The following is a 19,578-nucleotide window of genomic DNA, read 5'->3' as shown; positions in this document are numbered from 1 at the left end:
TCCTCGATATTTTATGCAAGGTTAAATAAGAAGTCATCGACAGGTACATCTTCCCCTCACTTCCTCTTTCAGTATTCTCTCCATGACCACCTTGATCCACTCTTCCATCTGTATCAACACCAATCTCCTTCTCACAGCACCGTCCCACTCAACTGCAGGAAAGCCAATACTTTTCCTTTGCACTTCTCTTCCAACCATCCAAGGACACAAGCAGTCCTTCCAGGTGAAAGTAGTGATTAATTTGCACTTTTACCAGTTTGGGATACTGCATTTGCTACTCATAGTGTGGTGTCCTCTACACTGGAGTGACTGTTTAGAGATTGAATGTTAAAATAGCTCTGTTTACTTCTTTAAGGTGGCCCTGAGCTTCCAATTGCCCACTAGTTTTATTCTCCATCATATTCCCACATTACTCTGATGGAGCTCAACATAAGCTCAAGGAGCTGCACTGCACCAATTTAGCATGCTTCAGCCCTCCGGGATCAATACTGATTTCAACAACTTCAGAAAACCAGCAGAACAGGAAAGTCCAGGAGTGCTTGCAGTTTTGACAAAGCCTGGCTTTGGGAGGAGTTAAACCAGGAGAAGGATTAGCATTTTGAGTTGATGATCCCTCGAGATGAGGAGCAAGATGAGGATCTGCTTTGGGAACTGAGCAGATTGAATGGCATCTGTGGGTGGTGGGTGAGGGGGGGGGGGGGAGTTGTCTTTCTTTCTTTTTCTTTTTACAATATTTTTTATTCAGGAGAAAAAAACAAGATTTACAGAGTGCAACACATAGATACATCTCAACATAACTTGTGTACATTCATATATTGTAATAAAATTGATCAAAATGTTATAGCATAACACATAAAGGTATACCACTCTGTAATCAAAAATTTAAAGATAGGTCATACATCATAAAAGAAATTTTTTATATAAAAAAAGTCAACCCCCTGCCAACTACCAAAGAAAAAAGCTGATGGATGACAATGGATAATTAGAAAAAAAAGACATATTCACTTAAGAAGAGAAGATAAAAATATACATAAAAGTCTGTGCACTGTTAAACTTTATAAATTGGAAAAGTAATTTAGGAAAGGTCCCCAGATATCATAAAAAGATTGTTTCGAATTTAAGACTGAGCAGCGGATCTTTTCTAAATTTAAATAAGACATAATATCACGTAGCCATTGAAGATGTGTAGGAGGGGTAGACTCCCTCCATTTAAGCAAGATTGCTCTTCTTGCTAAAAGACAGGTAAAAACTAAAACCTGTAGGTTAGGAGTATTTAAAGTTATATCTTCATTTGCAATAATACCAAACAAGGCAGTAAGGGGATTTGGGTCAAATTGGACCCTAAAAAGTTGTGAAAAGATACGAAATACTTCCCGCCAAAACTTTTCAATTTTAGGGCAAAACCAAAACATATGAATTAAAGAGGCATCAGCAGAGTTGCATTTATTACAAAGTGGAGAAACATTCGGGTAAAAACTGGACAGCTTCTGTTTAGAAATGTAAGCTCTATGAACCACTTTAAATTGTAGAAGAGAATGTCAAGCACAGAAAGATGATTTATTAACCTGTTTAAGAATTTTATTCCATCTATCATCAGAAATCTGACAATTTAGGTCATCCTCCCAAGCTTTTTTTATTTTATCTGAAAAGTCTTGTCTAGAATCAATCAACAAGTTATAGATACCGGTAACAGAACCATTAACAAAAGGTTTTAAATTTAAAAGATCATCCAGTAAATTTTTATCAGGACCTATAGGAAAAGTAGTTAATTAGAAACGTAGAAAATCTCTAATTTGAAGATCTGTAAAAATGTGTTTTTGGGAGTGCAAATTTATTTGACAATTGGTCAAATGAAGCAAGAGATCCTGTGATAAACAGGTTCCAAAAACACTTAATACCTAGCTCATCCCAATCTTTAAAGACTTTGTCAGTCATGGAAGGGATAAAAAAAAAATTAAGAAGAATGGGAGATGATAATGAAAATTCACTAAACCAAAAAATTCCCTAAATTGAGCCCAATTCCTTAAAGTTTGCTTAACAATTATGTTACCTGTTATTTTATTTGCTGAAAAAGAGTATGATCCAAGAAGAGAGACAATAGAGGAATTTTTTACAGAATTAACTTAAGGAGACCCATGATGGGCAATCTTTACGATAAATATAATAGGACCAGAAAGTAATATTCCTTATATTGGCAGCCCAATAGTAAAACCTAAAATTGGGTAGGGCTAGTCCACCCATCTCTTTATTTCTTTGTAGGTAAACTTTACTTAAACGAGCTTGTTTATTATTCCAAATATAAGATGTTAAAATTGAATCTAAAGAATCAAAGTATGTCTTTGGAATAAAAATAGGTAAGGCCTGAAAAAGATATAAAAATTTAGGAAGAATCTTCATTTTAATCGAATTAATTCAGCCAATTAGGGATAAAGAAAGAGAGGACCATTTAGAAAGCATCTTTTTCATATAATTCAATAAGGGGTTTAAGTTTTCTTTAAATAAATTCTTGAAGTTTTTAGTAATTGTTACACCTAGATATGTAAATTGACTTGTAACAACTTTGAACAGAAATTTGGCATTTGATGACATTAGGTCATTTAAAGGAAATAGCTCACTTTTATATAGGTTCAGCTTATATCCTGAAAAAGAACTAAACTGGGAAATTAAAGAAAGAACCAAAGGTAAAGAAGTTTCAGTGTTAGAGATAAAAAGTAAAATATCATCAGTGTATAATGAAATTTTATGAATCATACCTTTCCTTAGTATACCAGAAATGTCCTTAGATTCTCAAAATGCTATTGCTAAGGGTTCTATAGCTAAAGCAAAAAGTAAAGGACTAAGAGGGCAACCTTGTCTAGTTCCCCACTGTAATTTAAAGGGCTTAGAAATTTGGGAGTTAGTAATAACCTGAGCGGTAGGAGACAAGTAGATTAATTTAACCCAACGAATAAAATTAGGCCCAAAATTAAACTTTTCTAAGGTCTTAAAAAAATAATTCTACTCAATCCTATCGAAGGCTTTTTCTGCATCTAAGGATAATATACACTCTGATATTTTTTTGGATGGTGAATATATCACATTCAATAACTGACGTATATTAAAATGTGAGTAACGATTTTTAATAAATCCTGTCTGGTCATGTGATATAATAGATGGTAAAATACTTTCAAGTCTTCGAGCTAGGATTTTGGATAAAATTTTTGCATCAACATTTAATAAAGAAATCAGTCTGTATGAAGAACATTCAGCTGGATTTTTATTTTTTTTTAAGAATAAGAGAAATAAAAGCTTCATAAAAAGATTGAGGGAGTTTACCTGATTTAAAGGACTCTGATAAAACAGAGGATAAATAAGGTGTAAGTAATGTAGTGAAAGTTTTATAAAACTCCCCAAGAAAGCCATCAGGTCTTGGGGTCTTACCAGAATGTAAAGCACGTATAGCCTCAGCCACTTCTTCATTGGAAATAGGCTGATCTAACTGTGTTAGACTATCAGCAGACAATGTAGGAATGTTGATATTACTGAAAAAAGCATTCATATAGGTATCATTTGAAGAAGAGACAGACTGATACAACTTAAGGTAAAAGTCTTTAAATACGTTGTTAATTTCAGAATGGTCAGATGTCTTAATTCCATTATCTTTAAAAATTTCTGTGATTTGACAATTAACTGTAAAAGATTTTAAGCGATTGGCTAATAAACTACCAGTTCTATCCCCATGAACGTAAAATTGAGTTTTATCTCTCAACAGCTGTTGTTCAATTGGGTAAATCAGCAGAAGATTATACTTGGATTGGATTTCAATATGCTTATTATATATACTTGGATCTGGAGACAGGGCATACTTTCGATCAAGATCTTTTAATATCACTGCTAGGTCAGACCTTCCTTTGTCAGCTTTTTTCTTTATATAGGTAGAGTAAGAGATAATTTCTCCATGAATATATGCTTTAAAAGTATCCCAGACTATACTACCAGCAATATCTCCTTTCTAATTTTCTTTAAAGAAAAAAGTAATATGGTTTTCCAAAAACTTTAGAAATTTTTTATCAGATAACAATAAGTTAAAAAGTCAACTTCTATTTGGTACAGAGTAGACAGGTAGTCATAAAGCCAGAAGCACAGGTGCATGATCAGACAAAGCAATCTCCTTATAATCACAGGATCGTACCAGTGGAAGCAAGTTTCTATCTATATTAAAAAAATCAATCCGAGAGTACATATGATGAACCTGAGAGAAATATGAATATCCCTTTTCTTGGGGGTGTAAAAAATGCCACACGTCAAGAATACCACATTGAACTAAAAAAGATTTAAAAAGTAGGACTGATTTATTAGTGACAGGGATTTTACTTGAAGAGCGGTCTAATATAGGGTCAAGCCAAAAATTAAAATCTCCACCCATCACTAAAGAATACCGATTCAAATCAGGCAGAAAAGAGAAAAGACGTTCAAAGAACAAGGAGTCATCTGTATTTGGAGCATATACATTCGCAAATACGATTAGTTTATTCTCAAGACTACCTGAAACAATAGCAAAGCGCCCATTTGTATCAGAAATTACATTATGTTGAATAAAGGATACATTCTGATCAAACAGGATAGAGACGCCTCTCGATCTAGATTGAGAGGGTGAGTGAAAATGTATACCCTTCCATCCTTTGAAAGAACGTGAAATATCATCTTTACGAATATAGGTTTCTTGGATAAAGTATATGAGTCTTAAGTTTCCGGATATAAGAGAAAATCTTATTTCGTTTTACAGGGTTATTTAGACCTTTCACATTAAAACTGAGTATATTAATAAAAGAATCCATCAAGTATCCTTTAGTAATGTATAAAAGGTAATCACAGACATGTAGATAGTGAATAAATAAAACAGTAAAAACATCCAATCAGCTTTATGGAAGAACCTATTTCCCCCCCCTCTCCCCCCAAAGAGAGAAATCAGCCAAGGGAGGCTGAAGACTAATTCTAATGTTCCCAACCCAAAACTCTGGTGGCTCCAGAAAATATATATGTATAGCTGTGCTGAATAAATGATTGTAAATATATATATCTACAAAAACAAAATATCAAAGTAAATACTGGTAAGTTCGCTATTTACGAAAAAAAACCATGGGAAAATATAAGTATTAGTCTCGGTAAAAAAGGAAAGACAGATAAGGAAAATCAAATACGGAAAATCGATAAGTAAAACAACATATACTCACGGGTGCAAAAAAAGGAGTAAAGAAACAAATAGAAGATAATTAGAAAGGGAAGCGGTTTAGATAGCTTCCTACATAACTAATTTAAGGCATTCAAGGGAGAGAAAAAAATGACAAAATGGCAAAATAATGAATAAGAAATATAGAATATTGTATACTATTGAAAAACAGTAAAAGACCGAAAGGTGTATAAATAATCAAAAGTTAGGAAAAATCTGAGTGAATTTAAGGTAAAGCAAATCACCCTATAGTTTCATTCCTCAGTAATTACTACATGTACACCCTACATAATTACTTTCAGTCAAATTACTAAAAGGAAGGTAAAAATCAACATAACACTGAGAGAATATAACATATTGTTTAAAAAGAGCTGTGAAAAAGTAACATTAGAGGACCCATATAAAGGCAGAAAACAGCAAAAGAGAAAATGGATGCAGTCTGCCTGCATGTTTTTCATAGTTTGAAAGATAACAAGGCGCCAGTTACTTAATCAAACAAATGATTAAGACTTCGTAAAACCAAGAAACCTTGTTATCAACAAAGCGCCAATTACTTGATTGAACACCTGAAATTAAAACATTTAGCATAAAGCAACTCAGGTTGAATTTAAGCATGGAGACTATGTAAAAATTTCTTAGCTTCTTCAGGCTTCATAAACCAAGAAACCTTATTATGAGAAGTAGTAACCTTGAGTTTACACGGATCTCTGAGAGAAAGGCGACAGCCAAGCTTAAAAAGATCAGACATGACCTCTTTAAAAGCCTGTCCAGCTCTTAGAACTTCTGGTAGATAATCTTGAACAATCCGAAACTGTTGATCACGAAATTGTAATATATGTTTCTTCCTTGATTCACCAAGGATCTGTTCTTTAATCTGATAGTCATAAAAGCGAATGATAATAGAGCGAGGTTTGGCAGGATCCCAATTAGGCGGGGTAACTCGGTGAACACACTCAAATTTTGGTAGTTCCGATAATATATCAGGGAATAAATCTTTCAGCATTTGAGCACAAAAATCGATAGGTTGATTACCCTCCAGTTTTTCAGGAAGCCCAAGAATTCTGATATTGCACCTTCGGTTCCTGGTCTCCAAATCTGTAAGTTTCTTCAGTAACGCGTTGTATTTTTTAAGTTGTTCCTTAGAAATGTTCTTGAAACCTTCGATATCCTTCTGCAACACCGGCAGAGATTCTTCATGTAGCTTAATACGAATTTCGTGGTCATTCACAGTTTGCTGTATACTTCCAAGTTTTCGATTAAGCGTTTTCAGTTCAGATTTAACCAGGTCGAAGGAATTCTGTAACAAGTCAAACTTGGATTCCAAGTCATCCAGTTTATCCAATTTTTTGAGTTTCTCTGACATTTGTTGAAACATTTCAGTCAAAGTCTCTAAAGTAGTCTCTTTTTTCTTGAGTGTTTTCTACTCATGGTGCTCTCACCGAGGTAGGTTTAAACAGCAAAGTAAGCGAATAATTTCGGAGCAAGTAGCTACTGCAACCTACTCCATTACAGCCACCGGAAGTTTCCCGGAGTTGTCTTTGTTTCATGTTATAAATCCTAGTGCAGTGTTTCAACCCAAAACGCTGACAAGTCTACCCCACACCTCTTCCTCCATAAATGCTGCTTGAGCCACTGAGGTCCTCCAATAGACTGCTTGTTGCTCCTAATCCTGCTGGCCTTGGGTTTAGACCTTTTCTCTCTACGTGCAATTGGTGTCAGTCCTACTAAGCATCTCTGGCACTTCCTGCTTTTATTTAAGATTTCTACCATCTCTGACTTCCGTCTTTTAATCCATGGATAACTCTAATGTAACTCAGTTCTCTCTCTGATACTTTCCATTCTCTAGACCTGTTCTATTCTATATTTTACAATGAGGTTTTTTTTTCTCTTCTGTTCTATTTACACATCCTCAGATGAGATGATATTAGCAGCCTTCAACACAATTTCCTGTTCAATATCAAACTGCATCACTATTCTATCTGACATTTCATTTGTTCTATCCTTACCCTTCTCTGCAGAATTAAAGACCTTATTTTTCATTTCAAGTCTAAAGAAAAATCATCAATCTGAAGCGTTAACCCTGATTCTCATTCCACACATGCTGCCTGACCTGCTGAATATTTTCTCATTTTCTATTTTTATTCTGGATTACCGGGATCTGTAGTTCTTTTTGCCTTTCCACTAACAGATCATTAGTTATTTATCCTTGCGGTGTGTAAATTGTCTGACACATTTGCAAATATTTTGTAAATTGTTAAATACACTCCTGGGTGTTCTGAAGTTGTAAAAGAGCACATTAAAAATAGAAGTTCAATCTTTCTTTGGCAATGCCACTGTATGACAAATGACCTTCAAGGTGCCAAACCCCTATATTGGCCAAAATCTTTTTAAGAAGATAGGAGGAAACAGGAATTAAAATGATTTCTTGAACATTCAGGAACACAAGAGCTTGAAGTTGGTTCACTGCTAAATGGAATCATAGAAATCAACTTTAATTGAGTAACCCTAAAAAATGGTGCGCAGACCAAATCAACATAGAGGATGATTAATAAATTAAACATTCAAAACTGTAACTTACTATCATCATCAAAACCATGGGTCCTAGGTAGATGATCAAGAAAAAGAATGCAATCATGGCCAGAGTCAGAATTCCTCGTACCCACCAATTCTTCCATCTATCAAAAAGAAAACAAATGTAATTCCAACTCTAAGGATTAAATTCACATCACAGTTGTGATTGCTAGTCAAATCCTGTGCTTAATTTTTCAGTTTCCAAAATGTGGTGGATCTGTTGTATTACCAAACTCACCAAATGGAAGACCCATGCTATATCACTGGTTTTCTGCTCGCATCAAAAATAACACTTGCAGTTGATCCCATTAATGTCCCTGATAAGCAAGTCTGGCATAGGTCAACATCATTTGTCCGTCAAATTGCAAGTATAACTCTTCAAGATTAAAGTGAACTAACTGCTATTTACACCTTTTACAGAGTGAAACTTGAGGAGCACAACAACAAATATTCGCTTTGTTACTAATACTGTACCTTGAAGACAGTCCTGACAGAGCCTTGTTCAGTACCTCTGGAGTGTTATCAACAGGGGGAGGAACATCCGAGCTCCCTAATTCAGTTTTCACCTCGTTTCCAGTTGTCAGCAATTCAGTTTCCTAAATTAAAACAAGATCCAGCAGTTAACAATTGACTTAAAGGAGTAATGCCAGATAGGGGGAAAAGGTTACCCAACATCTGAGAAAGAGTTAAGAGTCTGTGAAACATTATGTGTAGGCACAGGAATCCAACCTTCTAACTTCTAACACCATGAGAGCCAAAACCCTTTATATAAAGTTAGTATTTCACTTAACGTGGCACCAAGTAGCCCTTACAAAATTGAAGTCAATAGGCATCAAGGGAATAACTCTTCACCACTGGGAGATATATGTCTCACGCAAAAGAAATTGATAGTGGATAGTTAAATAATCCCGGACCCAGGTCATCATTCCAGGAGTCCCTCAGAGTGATCTCCTAAGCCTAATCTATAGAATCTATGTGGAAACTATAGAAAGGATTTACAAGGACGTTGCCTGGATTGGGGGGCATGCCTTATGAGAATAGGTTGAGTGAACTCGGCCTTTTCTCCTTGCAGCAATGGAGGATGAGAGGTGACCTAATAGAGATGTATAAGATGATGAGAGGTATTGATCGTGTGGATAGTTAGAGGCTTTTTCCCAGGGCTGAAATGGCTAGCACAAGAGATAACAGTTTTAAGGTGCTTGGAAATAGGTACAGAGGAGATGACAGGAGTAAGTTTTTTTTTATGCAGAGAGTGGTGAATGCGTGAAATGGGCTGCCGGCAACGGTGGTAGAGGCGGATACGACAGGGTCTTTTAAGAGATTCCTGGATAGGTACAAAGAGTTTAGAAAAATAGAGGGCTGTGGGTAACCCCAGGTAATTTCTAAGGTAAAGACATGTTCGGCACAGATTTGTGGGCCGAAGGGCCTGTACTGTGCTGTAGCTTTTCTATGTTTCTGCGTTAATCATACTTAGCTGCTCCATTACTTCCTTCCTTCCATCAGAAAGTCAGAAGTGAGCATATTCATCCATCATTGTACAATGTTCATTTTCATTAGCACACTACAGCGAATGAAGATGTCCAGCCTCTGTCCAGTAAGACCTCCATAATACTTGCATGAACTGATGCTGCAAGTAACATTCCTGCTGTAAAAGTGCCACACAATGACCATCTCCAGCAAAACAGAATTCAACCAGTTACACTTGACATTCAATAAAGTTATTGCCATAGATCCTCCCATCATCTTTATTGCAGTGAATTGGATTAGCCATATAAATTTTAGAAAAATATAGAAAACCTACAGCACAATACAGGGCCTTTGGCCCACAAAGTTGTGCCGAACATGTCCTTACCTCAGAAATTTCTAGGGTTACCCATAGCCCTCTATTTTTCTAAGCTCCATGTACCTATCCAAAAGACCCTATTAAAAGACCCTATCATATCCGCCTCCACCACCTTTGCCAGCAGCCCATTCCACGCACTCACCGCTCTCTGAGTAAAAAAACTTACCCCTGACATCATCTCTATACCTACTCCCCAGCACCTTAAACCTGTGTCCTCTTGTGGCAACCATTTCAGCCCTGGGAAAAAGCCTCTGACTATCCACACCTCTATCAGGTCACCTCTCATCCTCCATCGCTCCAAGGAGAAAAGGCCAAGTTCACTCATCCTGTTTTCATAAGGTATGCTCCCCAATCCAGGCAAAATCCTTGTAAATCTCCTCTGCATCCTTTCAACTCACCATTATGATGAAGACCCTGCTCTATTTCCTGCAACATACAGCACTGTTTACCTCTCAGCATTTGCCTCTGAAGTTATTTTAGCTAACAGTACAGGCACGAGGGAAAGAGGGAAGGAGACATCTGCAGTTTGATATCATAGTCATAGAAAAGTACAGCACAGAAACAGGCCCTTCACCCCATCTAGTCATCTATAGGAAGAGGGTAATTTTAACTGAAATGAAAAGAGCAAGGTACTGAATTGCTTCACAAGTTTCCACATAGCTTCTACATTTGACATTCTATTTCTGTTTGAAAGTTTGCTTATCCTGCTTGCTCAAATATTTTACATTTCTCACTGACTCATGCATTTCTTTGTCTTGATTTGGTCTGGAAACTGCTTGACTGATGTTTTTATTAGATGAGAAAGATTCAGCTCATTTCCCACATGGGAGCGTTTCTTGATCTGTATGCTAGAGTGGGTCATATTTCCAACTCTCAGTGTTACCCACACAATTTACTTCCTGTGTATCTATTAAAATGTATTTTTACACCTGACATCCAACAGTAATGCAAGTGAAATCAGTATTTTGTAATACCTCTTACCTTAGAGTGATGAGAGACAACTAAGTACACTTCAAAAAAACTGAACTAAGGAAACATTTAATAACTGTTGAAATAAATCTGCAGAAGAGCTGGCAGATTTCCTTGCTTGTAGAGAAAATACAATCAGTCTCTCTCTGGGATCCTACAGCCCAATGGAATAGAAGCAGCATGTATGTAAGCATGTAGCCATTGCCTACAGTATTTGGATGTCAGCAGCTCAGGGTAGGTCAGTACTGCCATTATTCTCTTGCCTACTGAAGCAGCAGCAGTAAGAATGATGCAGTGCCTAGAGGTTAAAAACTAATGCCATAAGCTCAAACTTCTCTTCGAACGCATCACCAAATGCTGCACAGCACCCTTCTTCCCATCCAGTATTTGTGTGCATATGTGGAGTGTCAAACTCAAACAGGCTTTTGGTTAAATTACCAATGTCACTGAAAGTCTTCGCCCATTTTCACAAGGCCTCCAGCAAAGGAAACTGGACAATGATCAGATGCCACCCCTTCGGTCTGATTAGTCAAAAGAACAAATTGAGAATCTATTTCTGCTAGTCTCAGGACAAAAGCCTTGTTGAATGTGTGCCTGCCTAGCATATGCAAACAACATGTTCTTATAAGGAAATGTCTGCTGTCACCATAAGATCTCTGACCTCACTGTTTTAAAAACCATTGGTAATCACCAACCCAAAAGATTTTGAAAAGTTCCATTTGAGAAAATCAAAAATAAATTGACCGTTACATTAGTAATAGCTAACATCAGCTATACTGGCTAGTAGGCTGCAGAGACTATGATAAGCTAACCTAATTTTTCAATATCCAACAAGGACTGGTGTCAACCAACCACAGTTCAAAGAAAATGCAGGAGGAACTCAGCAGGCAAGGCAGCATCTGTGGAAAAGAGTAAACAGTCAATGTTTTGGGCCAAGACCCTTCATTAAGTCCTGATGAAGGGTCTTGGCTCAAACGTCAACTGTTTGCTCTTTTCCATAGATGCTGCCTGACCTGCCGAGTTCCTCCGACATTCTGCGTGTGATGCTTTGGATTTCCAGCATCTGCAGATTTTCTCATATTTGCGACAGTTGAGAAGTTGAGAGTTAGTTTTTCATGATACTTGAAACAAACACCCCCAGTGAATTCTTGATGGTCAAGTCTGAATGAATTATCCAGTCCCAGACAAAGAGAACAGCATTTCAGTGTACAAAAAATAAGGTGTTTCATCATCTGGCCTTATTGATAAAAGGTCTAATTTGTTTTTTAGTTACATAAAATCACATAAAACATTCGTACATTGGTCATTATTTGAAATGAAAATACAGATGATTGTGAAATGGGTGACAAAAAAGGATATTTAAATTCAGAATTTCCTTTGAAGTCCAATTACAAAATACAGTTATGAAATTTAAATGAGTCAATTGCTTCACTGCAACGTGTAGCTCTCTTATGCAATGGACAGGTTAAACCCCCTTATATTTTTTATCAATTATATAATATTCATGGTCACTTTCTGGTCTATCTCATCTTCCTGTTCCTCAGTTACTTATTTCTCTTCCACCATCCGTATAATTGAGTTGTGATTCTGCAGAAGGCTGATGTGCTTGTCCACCACTAGCTTCTATACTGTATGCATCCAAACTAACGCTGAACTGGTCCTCAGCTTTCTACACTTAAGCACAATTACAGCAATTCCAGCTAATCCATGTCTACAATCTAGAAACCATTCAGCATAGAACACAATTAACAGAGACACAACCCCACAAGTGTGCAATTTTTCAGATGTCACTCCCTTTATGTGATATAATAAACATCAATCTATTCCAATCATAAGGTTGGTATGATTCAGGGAAGAGCAAGGGGCTGGCCTTATATACCCGGAATCTTTGCTAAGAAAAATGATTAAGTGCTTACTAATTACTTCATGAAGATTTGTAACAAACTGCTCTGTGTATATTGACATCTATTTCACTGAAGTATTGCTTTCACTTCAAAATTAACTCATTCTTTTAAAATACACTAAAATAATCAGGAGATGTGTAAAATTTCTTCCCTTACCTCTGGCCTGTCATATCTCAGATAGATTTTCAGATTTCTCTTTTAATTTGCTGCTCTGAAAGATTCTGGAAACTATGGTCACCATCCTATCTGTGCTGAAACCATTTAGGTTTCAAGGAAGGCCTCGCATGTGGTCAGAACTCTAGCTACTTCATATCATACCATCAAAGTAAGAGAAGGGTGTTATGTGCATCCGGAAAAATTTGAATAACCACTATAGTTTGGGTTTAATTACTTTAATGTAGACATGGACAGACACTACCAGTGATTAATAGCAATCTACATGAGGCAATAATTTAGAGAAACCCTAGAGCAGTAACATTTTCAGCATTGGGTAGCATTACATCTCTTTTAGGAAATGGGCCTGTCCATAACTGATAGTCTTAAATGGGCAATACCAATGACACTCTGACTACCATCTCAATCCACAATTTACTCTTTGATATACAGCTTGAGACTCTTGCAAGACATCCTGTTTGGGATCAGAATGTGAAATGTTATTATACTAGACTATAGTACTGTTTCCCATTATACACTGCTCCCATCCGGTAGGCACTACAGGAGCCTCCGCTCCCACACCAGCAGGCACAGGAAGAGCTTCTTCCCTGAGGCTGTGACCCTGCTGAACCTCACATCACAGCGCTAAGCAGTATTGCACTCACATTGTACTGTCTCAGTACTTCTATATTCGTGTGCTGTAGCACTTACTTTTTATTCACAGTTATTTTGTAAATAACACTATTCTTTGCATTTCTGGTTAGATGCTAACTGCATTTCATTTGGCTTTGTATCTGTACTCGGCACAATGACAATAAAGTTGAATTTAATCTAATTGCTAACATAAGTTAAAATTCGATTACAATTCTTTGAACCATCACATGCATTCCTTTTGTGAATGTTAAAACATCCTGCTGTGAGCATTAAACGTGGCAAGAGCAAAAAGGAAAGTACAAAGACAAAACCAGATCTTTTTCAGAAGGGTGAGGAGAGTTTCTTTGTGGCCAGGAGTGGGGGTAAATGTGTCTGCTTAAAAAGCATCAATACTTTTGACCATTTCAGCAAAAATAAAAGATTAAAAACCACAGGTGAATTTGACTTTCACTACAACACACAAAAGTGACCTGCAAATTGCTTTCACAAGCATACAACTCCATGGAACTTAAGGCTCATCACACTGACAGCCAGGAATTAAATACATGCAATAAATACCTTAAGCTAAATTTAGTTTTAATTGCACTGAAGATACTTATTTGGTATAAAAATAGTGCATTTTGCTATATATTCTGTAGTTACAATTTAGTGTGGTAATAACTTCGGAAGGTCAAATTTAAAGGCAGAGTACTCGGTTAATGACAGGATTCGTAACACATTGCGGGGGGGGTGCTACAAACAGATACATTAGGGACATTTATGAGACTCATATAGGAGCATGGGTAAATGACAAATGGAGGGGTATTGAGGAGGGAAGGGTTAGATTTATCTTGGAATAAGTTAACAGGTCAACACAACATCGTGGGTCTGAAGGGACTGTATTGTACTGTATTCTATATTGTAAATCTGTTCAATAAACTAATCACACTTAGTCTTAAATTCCTCTTTTGTTGTACTTAATTTCTGTTCTTGCAACCATTGTTCAACATGTGGTACAATTCCACATACACTTTTTTTTTAATTTCCACCAGATTTGGGTGGGTATGTCGCTAGTGACCTCAGAGGGCCTTTTTAAAGAGATCTTAATCTCTAGGCTGCCTTTCACAACATCAAAATACTTCTCAACTGATAAGGTATTCGAACATTTCTAATGTATGAAGCAATTTGCACACAGCACATTCCTACAAATATTGATGCAGTAATCATCAAATTGTCTATCCTGGTGATGAAATATTGGCCCTGGGACACCAAAAAAAAACCACATCTCTTGTTTCAAACTCCGGTATCGGGTCCTGAACATGACAGAAGAGACAGTGTTTCAACCTCAGTACTGTAACTAAATGTCCACTCAAGTCTGTGGAGTGAGTAGCACTCGACCAGAACCTTGCTGGTTGACACTGACGGCATGTCATGCGGCAGCAATCGAGGAAATGTCTTGAGATCTAATGACTTAAAGACGAGTGTGGGGTGCAGAATGGCGGGATGAAGGGCATGAACAGTGATGCAGACTCAGATGTGGATGACGAATTTGGGGATGGAATTAGAGCGATAGGGAGGGGGATAAGGAGGGTCACTGGATTGGAAGAGGGATATTGGGAGGAGTCACTCAGGAATGGTGTGGACACTTGGGAATGGGGGGGGGGACCGAGGAAAAGGGGTGGAAGAGACTTTGGCATATGCGTGGGGGAAAACCCGGGAAAGGGGGTGCGGGAAGACATGGGTATGTTGATTTCTCCCTCCTCCACCCACTCTGGTTAAAGGGGCGGGTGAATGTGCATCGCCTCGCCGATCGCGCCTCTCACCACCAGCTCGGTCAGTGGATCCTGCGAGTCATCGCGGGCCCTGCGCCTCAGCTCCGTCATGTCGTTCTGCTTCTCCCTCGGCGCCCTGGCTGATTCGGCGGAGAGCACCAGCTGGGCCTGCGATCGTCGCTGTCGCTGTCACTGGCCAACGAGCTTCAGGCCCCGGCGTCGGGAGTGACAGGAACCCGCAGCTCCTCAGCAAACACCAAATTGCCTCACGTCCACCCAACGCTCGCCGTCGCTCGTGCTCGACGTCCGGTCTTCCCGGCCGATGGGGCGGCGCTGGAGAACGCCGGCATACGGTCCTCCCAACGGTAGACGTCGCAACAGAGCACCGACCATCGGTCCTCCCAATGTCAGCGATCGCAGGAGACCTCCGGCCAGGTCCTCCCAGATCACCGAAAAACGGTCCTCCCAACGATAGATGTCGCAGCAGAGCACCGAACAACGGTCCTCCCAACGATAGATGTCGCAGCAGATCACCGAACAACGGTCCTCCCCAAGCCAGGCGTCGCTGCAGAGCACTGGATAACGGTACTCGCAACGCCAGGGGTTGGTGATGAGCGACATTGGAAGAGGTTTCCCTCTCTTCACAAGAAATGATAAGACAACAATCATAAGTTCATATGCTAGTGGACGCCGGCTCATAGACCCTGAAGGGTGCCAGGTTGTATTTAAATAGCACACACAAAATGCTGGTGGAACACAGCAGGCCAGGCAGCATCTATAGGGAGAAGCACTGTCGACGTTTCGGGCCGAGACCCTTCGTCAGGACTAACCGAAAGGAAAGATAGTAAGAGATTTGAAAGTAGGAGGGGAGGGGGAAATGCGAAATGATAGGAGAAGACCGGAGGGGGTGGGGTGAAGCTAAGAGCTGGAAAGGTGATTGGTGAAAGTGATACAGAACTGGAGAAGGGAAAGGATCATGGGACGGGAAGCCTCGGGAGAAAGAAGGGGGGCACCAGAGGGAGATGGAGAACAGGCAAACAACTAAATATGTCAGGGATGGGGTTAGAAGGGGAGGATGGGCATTAACGGAAGTTAGAGAAGTCAATGTTCATGCCATCAGGTTGGAGGCTAACCAGCCAGTATATAAGGTGTTGTTCCTCCAACCTGAGTTTGGATTCATTTTGACAGTAGAGGAGGCCATGGATAGACGTATCAGAATGGGAATGGGATGTGGAATTAAAATGTGTGGCCACTGGGAGATCCTGCTTTCTCTGGCGGACCGAGCGTAGGTGTTCAGCGAAACGGTCTCCCAGTCTGCGTTGGGTCTCACCAATATATAAGAGACCACACCGGGAGCACCGGACGCAGTATACCACACCAGCCGACTCACAGGTGAAGTGTCGCCTCACCTGGAAGGACTATCTGGAGCCCTGAATGGTGGTGAGGGAGGAAGTGTAAGGGCAGGTGTAGCACTTGTTCCGCTTACAAGGATAAGTGCCAGGAGGGAGATTGGTGGGAAGAGATGGGGGGGGGATGAGTGGACAAGGGAGTCGCATAGGGAGCGATCCCTGTGGAAAGCAGAAAGGGGGGGAGGGAAAGATGTGCTTGGTAGTAGGATCCCGTTGGAGGTGGCAGAGGTTACGGAGAATTATACGTTGGGCCTGGAGGCTAGTGGGGTGGTAGGTGAGGATAAGGGGAACCCTATCCCGAAAATGCTATCCCCTTCTCACAATTCCTCCATCTCTGCCGCATCTGCTCTCAGGATGAGGCTTTTCATTCCAGGACGAAGGAGATGTCTTCCTTTTTTAAACAAAGGGGCTTCCCTTCTTCCACCATCAACTCTGCTCTCAAACGCATTTCTCCCATTTCCCACACATCTGCCCTCACCCATCCGCCCGCCACCCCACTGGGGATAGGGTTCCCCTTGTCCTCACCTATCACCCCCCCAGCCTCCAAGTCCAACGTATAATTCTCCGTAACTTCCGCCACCTCCAAATGGATCCCACTACCAAGCACATCTTTCCCTCCCCCCCCCCTTTCTGCTTTCCGCAGGGATCGCTTCCTACGCGACTCCCTTGGCCACTCATCACCCCCCCATCCCTTCCCACCGATCTCCCTCCTGGCACTTATCCTTCTAAGCGGAACAAGTGTTACACCTGCCTTTACACTTCCTCCCTCACCACCATTCATGGCCCCAGACAGTCCTTCCAGGTGAGGCGACACTTCACCTGCGAGTCGGCTGGTGTGGTATACTGCGTCTGGTGCTCCCGGTGTGGCCATCTATATATTGGTGAGACCTGACACAGACTGGGAGACTGTTTCGCTGAAAGCCTACGCTCGGTCCGCCAGAGAAAGCAGGATCTCCCAGTGGCCACACATTTTAATTCCATGTCCCATTCCCATTCTGATATGTCTATCCATGGCCTCCTCTACTGTCAAGATGAATCCACACTCAGGTTGGAGGAACAAAACCTTATATACTGACTGGGTAGCCTCCAACCTGATGGCATGAACATAGACTTCTCTAACTTACGTTAATGCCCCTCCTCCCCTTCTTACCCCATTGCTGACATATTTAGTTGTTTTTTTTCTCTCTCTCTGCCCATCACTCTGTCTGTTCTCCATCTCCCTCTGGTGCTCCCCTCCCCCTTTCTTTCTCCCGAGGCCTCCCGTCCTATGATCCTTTCCCTTCTCCAGCTCTGTGTCACTTTCGTCGATCACCTTTCCAGCTCTTAGCTTCATCCCACCCCCTCCGGTCTTCTCCTATCATTTCGCATTTCCCCCTCCCCATCCTACTTTCAAATCTCTTAGTATCTCTCCTTTCAGTTGGTCCTGACAAAGGGTCTCGGGCCGAAACATCGACATTCGTTCTCCCTATAGATGCTGCCTGGCCTGCTGTGTTCCACCAGCATTTTGTGTGTGTTGTTTGAATTTCCAGCATCTGCAGATTTCCTCGTGTTTGTATTTCAATAGTATTCCCCTCAGCTGCGCCGGCAAAACAGTCCTCCTACCGCCAGGGGATGATAGAGAGCTGGCCTACATCCCTCCCAACACCAGACAGTGCTGGAGAGCTGAGTCCTCCGATGAGTTCTGGAGCGCTTTAAAATACTTTCATCTTCGACTGCCTCGGGACACCCTTGGAAAGTTGGTTAATGACCATCCCAATGCCAGGCGGCAGTTGGAGAGCGCTGTTCAAAGGGGGTTACCTTCAGCTGCAACGCTGAGTAATGGTCCTCCTAACGCTGTTCTGCTAGGAGGCAGAAAAAAAGAGCAACACGTACAAATAAGCTGGATGAACTCAGCAGGTCGGGCGGCATCCGTTGAAATGAGCAGTCAACGTTTCGTCAGGTTGAAGGGTCTCGGCCCGAAACGTTGACTGCTCATTCAAACGGATGCCACCCAACCTGCTGAGTTCATCCAGCTTGTTTGTTCGTGTTGATTCGACCACAGCATCTGCAGTGTACTTTGTGTTTAGAAGGAAGAGCATCCTCCCAATGCCAAGGTTTAGGCATGAGAGATGAAAGGCATTTGAGTCAGTTCTTCCAAACTTGCATGTTGTGTTTTAATGGGGTTTTTTTTTATCACCCTTCAAATCAACCAAACTCCAAATATAATTCAACATTGGTATTGACATTTCTCTTTGGGCAACATGGGGGTCTATTGTTCATAAGCGGTATTAGTATATACTGAGATTATAGATAGCACAGCACAGAAACCGGCCATTCGGCCCATCTAGCCCACACTGATCCATTTAAACGGTCCACCTGCTCCGGGACCATAGCCCTCCATACCTCTACCATCCATATACCTTTCCACACTTCTCTTAAACGTTATTTTAAAATTATATATAAATATGAAAGTTATTTTAAGATGTGCAATTATTACATTCTGACAAGGAACATGATGGAAACATAGTTCAAGTCAAGTCGCTTTTTATTGTCATTTCGACCATAAGCACAGTAAAAACGAAACAACGTTCCTCCGGGACCAAGGTGCTACATGAAACAACACAAAACTACACTAGATTACACAGGACTACATAAAATGCACAAAACAGTGCAGGGCAGTACAATAATTAATTAATTGATTAATTAATAATAAACAAGACAATAGGCACAGTAGATGACAAATTTCAATATAATAATAAATGATATAGATGTCAGTCTAGACTCTGGGTATTGATAGCTTGGGGGAAGAAACTGTTACATAGTCTGGTCGTGAGAGCCCGAATGCTTCGGTGCCTTTTCCCAGATGGCAGGAGGGAGAAGAGTTTGTATGAGAGGTGCGTGGGGTCCTTCACAATGCTGTTTGCTTTGCGGATACAGCGTGTGGTGTAAATGTCCGTAATGGCAGGAAGAGAGACCCCGATGATCTTCTCAGCTGACCTCATTATCCGCTGCAGGGTCTTGCGATCCGAGGTGGTGCAATTCCTGAACCAGGCAGTGGTATAGCTGCTCAGGATGCTCTCGATACAACCCCTGTAGAATGTAGTGAAGATGGGGGGTGGGAGATGGACTTTCCTCA

At 40.3% G+C, this 19,578-nt stretch overlaps 1 protein-coding gene across 1 annotated transcript in view; it reads right to left on the bottom strand.

Annotated features, from left to right (window-relative positions):
• Positions 1-15,401, bottom strand: part of cds2 (CDP-diacylglycerol synthase (phosphatidate cytidylyltransferase) 2) — a 57,677-nt gene extending 42,276 nt beyond the window's left edge. Inside the window, exons 1-3 of the mRNA XM_073058905.1 lie at positions 15,106-15,401; positions 8,255-8,376; positions 7,788-7,884 (exon numbers count right to left, since the gene is read on the bottom strand). Coding sequence (XP_072915006.1) covers positions 7,788-7,884; positions 8,255-8,376; positions 15,106-15,165 — 279 coding nt within the window. The 5' untranslated portion in view covers positions 15,166-15,401. The remainder of the gene's footprint in view (positions 1-7,787; positions 7,885-8,254; positions 8,377-15,105) is intronic.
• Positions 15,402-19,578: the final 4,177 nt, after the last annotated feature.

The sequence above is a fragment of the Hemitrygon akajei genome, chromosome 1 (assembly GCF_048418815.1).
Source record: "Hemitrygon akajei chromosome 1, sHemAka1.3, whole genome shotgun sequence".
NCBI classification, from domain to species: Eukaryota; Metazoa; Chordata; class Chondrichthyes; order Myliobatiformes; family Dasyatidae; genus Hemitrygon; species Hemitrygon akajei.
Note: the sequence above shows the minus strand (reverse complement) of the source record. Positions and strands in the feature narration are given on the sequence as shown.